We start from the raw sequence: 13250 nt of genomic DNA, 5'->3' as shown, positions 1-13250 counted from the left end.
AACTTAATTTTTAGAAAAGTAATCTGGAAAACACGACCAATAATTATTCTGTTGCTGCTTAAAAGGAAACCTGAGGTTGATATAACTGCATGTTAATATTCCTAAGTGGTATGCGATCGAAAATAATCTTTGGAACAATTTAATTTTTCCTGTTGTAACTATTTGCTAATTTTAAGCACTAAATTACGAAAAAAAATTCCAATACTGGAGAAACACATTTTTTATTAATGCCATAATTCATTCTTGCGCATTTTTGGATCAATAATCGTTTGGTTTACAAAGTTATTATAACAACAATTATTTATAATTAAAGAATAAGATATATCTCTCAATCCTCAAAATAAAGTTTTGGTCACATATTAAGTGCTCGCGTAGAAAAAAATATAACGATGAGAATTCAAGAAACATATTTAGCTGCAAACTATACCATTTGTTTCAAACTATGCTCGTCAGGAGTAACTTTCAATTAAGGGCATCTAATGGAAACATTTTAACTAATTTTGAAAACATGCAAAAACAGCGAATTTTTTTTTTAGCTAGTGCATGACTGTTTCAATTTCCTGAAGAGTCGCTATGCATAAATGAGAACCACATTTTATAGCTGCCATCTTCCATTTGCAAAACACAAATTTTGTAGCAGAAAAAAAGGCAGTCGGTTGCTTTCCATTACTAAACACATTCGAAAGACTTAAGCAGAAGGAGGTCGAAAAATTAGTGTCCGTTGACCATCTGAAAATACTTGTCAAGTAAACATTTGAATCCAATTCAAATATTTACTTTGACAAGCAAATGAGATAGCTCTAAACTTGTAAAAGCATTCGCCACTTCACAACAAAATAATATATTAGTATTTTATCAGTTTGTATTTCGAAATCTAAGTTTCTGTATGCTTTTCAGCTACAGTGTGCTGGAGTACCCTGACAGAGATAATAGGGATATAGGAACTCAGCTTTGTGACATCACATTTGTGTGTAAAATTATTTTTTTGCCTTCAAAACCAAATGCAGACATAGGAAAAAGAAAATAAGGAGTTAAGAACTGCAATTTGTATACGTGTCTTGTTATCTCAAGGGCAAACGAATCTGATTAAGTTCCTTCGTAATAATTGATGCCTAATTTAATGTAAAATATATTTGAATAGTGCTCATTAAAAATTAGCTTTTTCTTTTATTAAAAACTTAACTTTTAGTACAGTTTTATAACATTAACAGAACTTTTTGGGTGACGAAATGTATAAAAGCACCGTGAGATAGCACTGCATGTTTGCGTGTAAATATAAAAAGATATATTACTTCCAAATTTTTCTTACATTTCAGGAAAGGTTAGTTGTACGAAGATGCAGATTTAAAATCAATAAACTCTAAGAAACTCTGATTTAAAAGTCAGTAAACTCTAAGAGTTTAAACTTCTGTTATTGTTAAGATATTTCGAATTAGTAAACTCCGGCAATGAATACATATGGTTACATGAATCTGAATTAAAGTTAATTAAAGTGAATCCTTTTGCAGTGCAATATTATTGAAACGGTTTATTTATAAATAATGAATTTCTAAGCTCCAATTATTAAAAGCAGTGTTTCAATTTTATTTCAGAGACAAGAGATTGAGGAAAAATGCCTTAATTAATACCTACAGATTTCAAGTGAAAGCATTGTAAGAGAGACTCGTTTCTTTATTCTTCGAATTTACTTTTATTATATCAAAAACACGCATAGTTATTTTACGCTATATATCAAATTATCAGTACCAGTAAAGAACACTCAGTTTGCATTTCAATCATTTTATCATTTATGTTGTATTTATTACATACATCATTAATTTATACCGAATATATATACTTTTGTCGGTCCCTGCTAAAATCTTAGCAAAAAGATTATGCGCATTTCTTAATTGATTAATTATGCATTATATTGCATTTGCTAGATATTCAGAAAAAAAAAAACATCGCTTAACAGAAATCCCGTTCTAACGATATAGTAAAATAACCTAAAATGAATCAATAACCTATAAATTTTTAGTTCTGTTTAAAAACGTTTTCACTGTCGTCCTAATCAAAGGTAAAAAGGTAATTTACAGTTAAAAGGGTAAAATATAATCGAATCATTTTATATGTAAAAGCAATGAATTGCGAAATCTTTTTTCAGGAGATGAATTTTAAATACCTTCGTTTGTTATCTGATAAGGCCAATCAAAGTTTCTGCTGTATTAAAAATATTTAAAAAGGAATTATAAAACAGGAAGCATTAAAGATTTCGCTAAAAGGTTTGCGGTACATCCTAAGTGAGTGTTTGAGATTCTATTATTAAAAGCCTGTCAGGTTGTCAGAGTCAGCGCAAGTAAATTCACCAGGTGCCGCTTAAAGCATCATGCCATTCAAGATTCAGCATAATTCTCACAATACGATACTCATTTTTGCTATGAAAATGCAGTAATTGTGACAATTACGGATGTACTGCATTCCTGTCATGTGATGTAAATAAACAATATATTTTATAACGGAAATTTTGACGTTTATTTTATACTAAAGTCATTAAAAAATTACAAACTGATACGCAAATGAATCATTTCTATTTTTTTTCTGAAAGCTACTTGACGATCAATTATCCAAGAGGAAAAATTATCGAAAATGGTTTCATCCCAAATATTTCGGATAGAAGGTGCTGTACAGGCCATATTCTGTTTGCTTTGAGTAACTTTAAACAACTAATTACAAGTTTGTGGCTATATCGATATTAAAATATTTGAAATTTTTTAATTTAAAATTAGGCAAAACAGCAATTTTATTTTGGCCTATTTTCTAAATAAAACTCGTGGGCGATTGCATACAGATCTCTCTTCTTCAGCAGCAGGAACAAAATTCTGCTCCCGAAGAAGAGAGAATTGTGTCTCATCGCCCTGAAAATCGACACAAATTTATTGAAAATCTACGCCCAAATATAGCTGCTCTTTCGCTTAATTTTAAATTTGGCAATAGCGTGTTTCTCTTGCATTTTTATTTCCTATTTGTTTATAATAATTTAGGTGTCTTTATTAGAGCTATCATTCTTGCACTCTTACCATTAAATTTGTTCCTATCAGTAAACTAACTCTCTGATTTTAAATAATTTAAATAAATATTTATGTATTAGTCTCTATGTTGTTAGCCGGAATAGGATGTTAGTTTAAAAACCTGAATTACCTTTCAAATTGTTGCCGCTAAATATTATCGCCCTATATTACTTTTAAAGAAATTAAATAATGAAGAATCTGCATGAACGTATGAATGTTTCTTGCACTGTGAAAACACGACGCTACCTTGGCATCAAATTTTGAATAGGCCTCCACTAAAACATGTGCATCTGGAATCCTTTCATATTTTGTAAAACTTTAATGAATGTTTAACGAACTCAACGATTTGAAAGCAAACAGTGGCAACACTGTACGAATTAAAATCTCCAGCGCGGGAGACTGTATATAGGAAATTCTAAAGGTATACTGTTTTTAAATATTTTGTGATTATGCTATTCAACTGAATTTTATGCGGCGTTAGTGAGAAGAACGTGATTTTTAATTAATAAATTTAACACACTAAACCAGTGTTTCCCAACCCTTTCTGCCCCACCGAATCCTCTCTAAAATTCTTATTACTAAAATTAATAACTTAAATTACTTAAAATTATTATTACTTATCTTTCCCCTAGCATATATATAATTATAATATTCAAAAATTGAAATGTTCACGAACGAAACTTGAATGATAGGTTTTAGGAAGAAATTTTTAAGCATTTAAATGGCCACGTATACAGCGAAAATTCTTTATAAAATATTTAAAATGCACGGTAATTTAAATATATTTTTTCGGATACATCACTTACGCTATTCTTTATTTTTGGGAATAATTAATGAAATTTTGAAAAATTTCGACTTCTTGAAGAAAATTTAGAAATTTGAACCTCCCTTGTCCCTTTAAACTCTGCCCCTTAGACCAGTACTTTCGACAACATTCGGGCATGTTACGTAACCGCTCCTATAAATGAACAATTCGCGCCATTTTGCTTCAAACCGCTTTCTCCCTCTACTGTTGTTAAGACCTATGATGCCGCTCTTCTCGTTTGCCTCCCTTTGTTTGAATAGTATGTCGCAGTAAATTTAAAGTTAGTAATATATTTAGTTCATATTACTATCGCATATGTAATCTTGAATGATTTGTCATTTGCACTGAAGAAACGAAGAAAATGATGCTTAATAATAAAGCTAAAAAAAAGAAATGGGTTAGCAGGAGTGAGTGGAACAGCAGACTGGTTGACTATGGCCTCAGATACAGTAAAAATTTTAAGAATACATTTATGGAAAACACTAATCTCACCTTGTGTCGCTAATTCCGTATTTCGCTCATAGGTGGCGATGATCTCTCTCGCTCTCATTTCGTCATAGAATGGGTATAAGATTTCGTTTAGCCGCGGATCCCTCTGTTTCTGCTCAAAAAAATAGAAATCTAGATCAGATTAGGTTAATCGTTAATACAGATATTAACTAAAAATGACACGGTAGACTGAAATCAATAAAACCTGCATGGTGTGAGCAACTTATTACTTTCAGTCATACGCAGTTAAAAGTATAATAAATTAAAAAGGAAAATTCAGGCTAATAACTAACGTTGTGGTTACATTACAATTAGTTATCAGTAGTTAATATGTTCTATACTGCCGATAAATAATCATCAAATTTCTAAATGCATGAAGAATTGTTTAAACATTGAAAAAATGTTAGCAACACATATTAATTCTGATCTTGTTAAAATTTTCAGAGGGCGTTTCTTTTATTGATAGCAATTATGCTTCACTATATTCAAGAACAATAGGTTTTTGTATTTAAAGCTTTTTTTATTTTATGAGATAATGAAAAAGCTTTCTGACTGGTTACTAAATGCAGAATTATGGCTTCTCCTGCTGCTCGTCGGGATTTTACATGCTTAATCAAACTAAGCTAGAATGTCCAGAAATCATATTAATTTAACTGTCATTCCTTCTTTATTTCCTACTTTACTAAACGTATTTTAAATTCAATTATACTTTCTCGTTTTTCTAAGAAAGTTCGGGTTTCTTATCTAAATGAGCTTATAATAGTAGATCTGAATCGTTAGCAAACTTTTTCCTAACAATCCAATAAAGTTCCAATTTACGCTAAATAAATGTATCAAATTCAGGAAGTATTTAAAGTAATTTTGAAATTATATAATGCAACTCTTATTACTGAAAACAAAATGGAAAATTTCTATCACTAAACATTATTCGCCATCGTTTCTTTATCATTCTCTCAATCTACGTTTAGCCATAACTAGCAAAAAACTTTCAATTGTAACTTAGAATTTCTCGAAACCCTCACTAACTTCACATCAAAATCTATCAATTTTACTTAACGGCACAAATTCAAACCTTTATTTTGCAACTGCTTTTGCATACGCTATCTTTAGAATTTCATTTTAGTATTAACAAATGACATATAAAAGCAGAAATCAGGTCTCACATCCACAATAGTAAATAATAACTATATCTCCATATCGTTATTTCGATAAGTACTATAATCATAAAAATTAGCTAAAACAAATTTGGGTGCTTAAAATTTATGCAGACTAAATGAATTAAAGCGATGCATGTAGGCAGAATTAAGGCAAAATTTATCAAACTGGAAATGAAATAAAATCCTTTTTTCATAAGTAAATTTGTATCAAATAATATGCATAAGATTCTGTCTACAATTAAGGTAATTCTCACCTTATTTAAAAAGTTGATGAGTTGTTTTGCAGTAATGGTATCACTTTTGTCTTGAGTTCTATTTGAAACATAAAAGAAACATGTTTGAAATTATTAAAAAGAATGAGTGACTTAATATTTTATAAGTTAATAACAATTTACATTATATTATGTAATTTGATTTAAAATGGATCAAATATTTCATAAATTCGTACACAAGAGTACTTAATATATTTCCCGTAGGACGATTTCAATAACATTTACTTTTCTTTTAAGCAAGATAATCTGTGGCATTTAATGATATGATATGTATTGCTTTTATTAGTGGTGCGTCTATAAAACAGAATTCCTTGATTTAATATTTTTTGTTCATTTTTGTATTATCTGACAAGTATATTTGTTCATACTGCAGCAAAGTATTAATGTGGACATGGTGATTTATGAAAAAGAATTATTACAATCTTAACAACATTTGAAAAGCTATAAAACACTCATAAAGAAAGCGTTACTTTATCTTATTTTGAATGTTTCATAACACTAAATTGTTTGCTCGTTCGGAAAATGAATTCCGTTACTAAGGCAGAAAAATAATTCCAACTGTGTAAAACGTTTAACACGAAAATATTATTTGACGTCATTAAAAAACTGGAGCTTATAAAATATAGTCCGAAAATCTGTACATAGTGTTACTACTAAAGAAATTACGTAATTCATGTTTACATATAGCTGTTCAATTATCTATTTTTATGTTTATTTCATTGCTCTTAAATACTAAAATTTAAGAAAATGTGCTGATAATAGCATTTTTATGCACATAATGAATATCTTCGTGGAGGATGTTCTGAAGAAAAATGACTCTCATTCATGTTACACATGGGAAGAATCACAAGACACTGATTTAACTCGCTTTCCGTGTTCTAACGCAGTCTAAAGATTTACATGCACGATATTGTAATTAAGTATACGTTTATATAATAGACTTTATACAGCCTAATACATAACCAAAAAACATCAAAAACTATTTTATTATAATATCAATGTGTTTAGAGAACATTTATTATTTATATATATATATATAGTATTTATATATATATTATAAATATATAAATAATATAACATATATAGATTTCTATTTGTATATTTATACTTACATTATAATTTGCAAATGCAAACTGTTTTCATTTGCATTCGTGAAATACTCATGCTTTATTATTATAATTTAACGATCCCTACATGAGAAATTTTAGCGTAATTCGAAGTGATTAACTGTTGCGCTAAAATCATATTTAGTTTACAATTTCGGGATGAGTTTGTCGACAACGAATTTTAAAGAAGAAGCAGATATACGACAAGTTATGAGTATATATCTAAAGAAATGGATATATATATATATATATATATATATTTATGAATTTGTAACAGAAATACAAAATTTGGAATAAAACAAAATTTACTTTCCATTAACTCAAAGTAATAAAACATAAGAAGATATATTTATCCTATAGCTATTGACAAGATAACTATAAATTCTCACATGTTTTTAAAAAGCTCTTCAATGTCACTTCTTGGGCAGAGCTTGTTGTACAGTTGATGAAATTTTTCAAATGTAAAATCCCTTCCATCGATGACGTCATTCTGTAAATAGATTTACAAGTAAAATGATCTTTACAATATATAAATAATACTTATGGCATAGAAGAAACGCCGTAAAAAATTGGAAACAATATGTCATATGCAAAAGTTTGGTTACGATGAACTGATTTAGGCAACGCAGGTTGAGGTCTCTTTGCTTATGGATAAGAAGCCTCCGTGGAGAAATTTTAAGGAAAACTGGTTCCTATATCCGTTATACATCGGGAAAGCCATAAAAACTCCGATGCAGCCAGCACCCGTTAGCCGGGATACCAACCCGAGTCGAACTACCTGTGTTCAGCGACTCCACCGCTAGTGGAGCACCGCTATAATTTTATCAAATTCAAATGAATGACTTCCTTTTATCTATGGCATGAATTTTATTAACCTTCATGGCATATATGCCTTCTTGCATTTAATATAAAGATAAGTAAAACTCATATTAAATTCAAGGCAGTAATATCATCAGCTGTGAAACAGCACTGATGATAAAAATATTGAGGGCTTTTAATGTAAACAAATCTAAAATCTAAATATAGACAAACAAAATTTCCTTTTGTTTTGTTTTTACCTTTCCATTTGGTAGCCCGACCTCTCCAATGCATTGGTAGACTAATTTTTCTGTTTTGCCAGATGCAAAAGTTTGTGCTATCCTGAAAGAACAAAGTGAGAAAAAATATGAGAATTTGCAATAAATATTAATCACTTAATAAATTAATTTCTATTAAGTCAGGAATTCCTTTGTGACATTTATGATTTACGTTTTACTAAGAATTACCCGCATGTTATTTCTTCCCTATATGCTTTACATCGTAACATTACTCTCTAGACTACAATTTATATAATTATGTAACCAGTTTATGTAAATTTTACGGCTAGCGGCTTAATTTGAAACCAGAATGTAAATCGAGAGCTCAGTGGTATTGGAACTGGAAGATCGCAGCAGCTGAAGGAAGCTGATCGTAGAGTAGAAATTTAGAACTACCGGGAGAGATTTGATGTTATTCATAACAAATAATGGCTAGTTTCTGTCTGACCCAAAAGATTTGATGCAATCACGTCTCAAATTCAGCTAGTCCTGTTTCGTAATTTTATTACCACAAATAAACTTTTATGTCAATTTCAACACAGAATTATCTTGTGCTCTAGTAATAAAGCAGTAACAAAAGCGATCACTCGCGAACCACTAGGCATAACTTATTTAGGTTAGATATCAAGACTGCGAATAAGCAGTTCCTGGTTAATAGTTTAACGCCTTAGAAGGTATATTTTTTTTAGAAAAAAATTAGAAAAGGAATCATTGGTACATCAGAATCTAGCTGATTCATAAGTTTAATCTTATAAAAGAATAAGAAAATCCACGTTATCCTTTTACAGAAGCCTAATTATCTTATAAAAGAATAAGAAAGTCTATGTCACCCATTTACTGTCTAATTAATTTTTAATTATACGTTCCTAATAAGATAATCTAGCATTTTGCAGTTTCAAGTTGTATAATGTGATGAGTTCTCCCTTCCCTCTGCCTTCTTTAAAAAACTGATTTCTAAAACGAAGATTTTTAGCTCAGATATCGTGTCTTGCGGATTTTGTTTTGATGATATTTCTGTACTTAATCATATAACTGAATATACGTATCACAGTGATTAAGAGGAAAATATTTCATACAGAAAACCTTGAGAAACTCACCTTTTGATGGGTAGATTTCCTTCCGGGTCCACCAGATAACCGAGTTTCATCCAGCTGAAAATGGGGAGAATAGTTAGCAGATATTTATTGAAAATTGTATGAAGTTAAAATGCATTCAACGTGTTATGATATTTTTCAGATTGACATTGTTGATGAATTTAATTTCATCACAGGTTTAAGAATGTGTACCTTAAAATAATAGAAAAAGGACAATTTTAAAATAAATTTGAAATTATATTGAATAGCTATATAAAAAAGAAATATACTATACTGTTTAGCATTAAAAACTGTTACACATGAAGAAGCGTAGTTATCAGAAGCATTAGTATTTCACAATTACGCTATAATAGAAGTACAAAATTATTAAAATTTCAGATAATTTTGAGTTGCATAAATCCTCTTTTACAGAACCTCTGTCAAAACTGCAGCGGTTATAGAGTTGGGCATGAAGTCCAAAAACCTTTGGACGGCAGTTACGGGTATTGCAGTCCATGTGGATTCAGTTCTATGTCATAGTCCATTTGTTATAATGGTATGAAAATGCTCTACCTGTCTCTTTGCAACCATTGACCAGACGTTTCCGCTTAATGAACGATTTGTCAAATACCTTGTGTATTGTTAAAATGTAGAACATGGGCAATATTTTGCTTTGCATTGTCCTTTTGAAAGGTGGGGTGACGGATGATCCCGAAGATATGTTACAGCCACGAGCACTAACACCTCAATAATATAAATGTGGCTTGTCAAAGTACCGATATGCGGCCTACTGGTGAACTGGATATATACCCAAGGACACTCTATATTAGTAATCATCCAGGTACTGGGCCAACAATAAAAATGAAGCAACCAAGTTACCAACGTCCTCTCCCCTTGTTGGCTTAATACACGATATGGCCATCATGAGCTGTAAGCAAGAGTGCCTTGCTGAGAATTCGTTTTGACGTTGCAGATGAATTTGGTGCGGTATAATGCACTCTATTTCCTAACCAATAGAACGTACGGTTACACGATTCCTAACAGCGATGTAGACAACATATCTGTCGTCTTGAGTCGTTGCCTTGTGTGGAGCTTGTTGACATCTCGCATGTCTCTTTGTATATTCCTCCTAGATGCATCGATTACAAATTTTCATAACAATTTCTTGATCCCATCAACGCGAGTAGTAGTTGCACGGTACAGAAATTCTCAGGCTAGGTACTCGTAAGATTTATTCATGATCGAATTTTGAGATTTACTTCTACGAGTTCATGTTTTTTACACGAGGCATAATACTATCTCTCCAACACATATACCCAAGCATAAACACACATACAGACACACAAAAAGTAAACGCAATTCCCTAATGAAAAATTGGCATTTTAATCCGTGTTTTTATACTGGTTTGAAGTATCATTCGTATTGCCTATACTATTTACATGTCATGATATGTTAATCATTACATATGTCAGCATGTTTCTAGCTTTCGTGCAAATTTCAGATTTGTTGTGTGATTCCTTTGTGGTGTATTAAAAGTATGTATGTCGAGAGTCTGAGGAAATTGCCCGTTCACCCATCTCTTCATTCAGTTTCAATAGTTTACCTACATATTTGAATGCTCTGAATTAAAAATTTATTAGCAAGAAAGGGAAATATCAAAAATATATTATTATAGTAAATGTTTAAAAGTACACATGCGAAAAGAATTTGATTAGAAGGAAAACAATAGTGTTTGAAGAATATTTTAATGAAAGAAACGGACCAGATGAAATGAAGATGCATAAAACAACAGATGAAAATGCATGAAATTACATAAATTTGCGTTTATATTAAAAAATGAGTTTTAATATAGGAATTGAATATTCTAAATGACTTTTAATATAGGAATCATATTTTTACAGGCAGCAGAAAAGAAAACGTACGGAAACGAAGATAGAAAAAATGAGAAGTATTTAAATAATCTATTACGAAGCAAAAATGCCCAAAGGAGTTACAAGAAATTAAGATGATAGAAAACGAGAAGTAGCATGGAATATACTTGCAATCATTCTTTAACATTTTTAAACAACGTTATTTCCCTTTGCAATCAGTAAATAGAACATATCTTACATATTATTACGTGCAAGATGTTTAATTATTAAGCATTGTCTGCTCTTAAATTGTATAAGATTACTAAACTGTACCTTGATACAATAGTGGGATTTAAATACTGTACGAACCAGTTCGCTTTCAAAATAAGTGACAGTAGCTATATGTCGACAATATAAATATTACAATTAAATTTTAGCAAATTGTTAGCTAAACTAATATTTTATGAAGTGATTCTGCCGAACCGATGAAAACTGATTTAATCCACTAACAGCTTTCTGAATTAAAGGAAGTAATAGTTATTAAAAGTAAACAACACAATTTAAGGAAAGTTTTGAATTTTAAAAGTTAAAATTGGATGGAAGGAATGTTTTAGTTAAAGCAAAAATTAAGTAATTTAATTTGTTAATAAGTAATGCCAGATTGCCTAAAGAAACACTGCATCTGAATGTTGCAAATTGTTCAACGACCTAAAAATACGTCATAGAGAGAGTCTGCCAAATTGATGGAAATTAGCTCAATTCTACTTCTGGTCAGAATCTAATACCATTCTAAATTAAATGTATTAAGTACTTTCGCCCCCCTTTTCGCATGCCTTCGTGTGTAACTGGAAGCATACTCGACGTGTATTCGGGAGGTCGGGGGTTCAAATCCCGCGGAGGGCACTGCATATTTTTCATGGCTCCAGCATAATCCTAATGACTCTATCAACAATGCTTACAACTTAATGAAGATTTTGCTGTTAGAAAAGTTAAAATATAGAACAAAAATGCTTTAGTTAGAGCAAAATTATATAAAAATTTAGTATGACTGCATTATTTAAAATTAGCTAGTAAGAAATGATATACTGCCTAAATTATTATTACAACGAAATGTTAGCAAACTTTTAGTCAAATTAAAAAAAATATTTTATGAAGCGGTTCTACCGAAACGGTGGAAATCGGCTTGATCCCTGTTTTGACCAGAATCTAACAGTATTCTAAATTAAACAACAGTAAATACAGCGCATAATGAAGCTACTGCAATTCTAAAAGTTAAACTAGGATTAGAAAAATGCTACAATTAGAGCAAAACTTAATAGAAATTTAATGTGACTACAGTATTATAATTAGCTAGCAAGTAATGACATATTGTCTAAATAAATTTAACACATTAGGAAAGTGCTGTTCCACTAAACTTTAACTGTGTATTTACTTATTCCATTACAAAGTGCACTACTGTATAATGATTATTTTATAAGTAAATTATTAATGTTAGCAACCTATTCACCAAAATAAATGTTCTGCCGGACACTGCGAAAGTAAAGCAGTTCTGCCGAATTGGAGGAAATCGATTAAATCTCACCACTAATTTTATCTAGAATCTAACCTCATTCTAAAGTACTAAACAGTACCTTCAACATAATGAAGATTTTAGATTTCTAAAAGTTAAAATAAGGTAAATTAATTTTTCAGTTAGAGGGAAAACTAGAAAATTTAGGTTCAATGAAGTCAAGTTTTTTAATATTTGATTTGTATTTAAGAAAGATTAATATAAAAAACTGCCCTTTATAGTGAAGAAATATATTTTCTTCACTGTTGGCTTCGTAAGAACAACAATAATTAAGTTTGTAACATGTGAAATAAGTTGAAAAAATAGCCTGAACTTACTGCTTTTTGAGACACGTCATAGGACAAACATTGTTAGCTTTAATATTGTTTGTAATTTTTCGAAGACCGGCTTGCCATTCCTGTAAAAAGTAAAGAAATTAATTACACGATAATTTCTTTATACATTATGACATTATTCTACTATCGTAAATATTCGAAAGTAAGTTTTGATTATAATGTAAAGGAAAGTGGATTTTAGAAAACATACAACAGAAGTCCATTCAAAAATGAGCTATGGTCGTAATTTTTATGGTGATGAATTTTATGATGAAAAATAAGAAATATGCGAAGCTGTCATTTTTAGTTATTATTGTTTCATGAAAAATATTACTTATCTGTGCGTGGAAAGTAAGAAGGCATTAAAACAAGCCTGCTATCGAGGTTTTGCTCAAATTTTAATTTATTAAACTTTTAAACAGCAGAGAATTAAATTCTCTAGCTCCTTCTAATGAGCTACTGAAATACGATTTTATCATAAGAATTTCATA

General features: G+C 30.3%; 1 protein-coding gene across 5 annotated transcripts in view; it reads right to left on the bottom strand.

The window, feature by feature from the left end:
- LOC118189844 (1-phosphatidylinositol 4,5-bisphosphate phosphodiesterase-like) overlaps positions 1 to 13250 on the bottom strand; it is a 163880-nt gene that overhangs the window by 60366 nt on the left and 90264 nt on the right. For all 5 annotated transcript variants that reach the window (XM_035360518.2, XM_035360521.2, XM_035360520.2 and 2 more), the window contains exons 6-11: positions 12763 to 12842; positions 9050 to 9103; positions 7935 to 8016; positions 7266 to 7366; positions 5753 to 5810; positions 4345 to 4453 (exon numbers count right to left, since the gene is read on the bottom strand). In XM_035360518.2, coding sequence (XP_035216409.1) covers positions 4345 to 4453; positions 5753 to 5810; positions 7266 to 7366; positions 7935 to 8016; positions 9050 to 9103; positions 12763 to 12842 — 484 coding nt within the window. The remainder of the gene's footprint in view (positions 1 to 4344; positions 4454 to 5752; positions 5811 to 7265; positions 7367 to 7934; positions 8017 to 9049; positions 9104 to 12762; positions 12843 to 13250) is intronic.

Source organism: Stegodyphus dumicola, chromosome 1, assembly GCF_044657685.1.
Source record: "Stegodyphus dumicola isolate Sdum_Otavi_A_Nest chromosome 1, ASM4465768v1".
In the NCBI taxonomy this organism is placed as follows: Eukaryota; Metazoa; Arthropoda; class Arachnida; order Araneae; family Eresidae; genus Stegodyphus; species Stegodyphus dumicola.
This window is presented reverse-complemented; position numbering and strand designations above follow the sequence as displayed.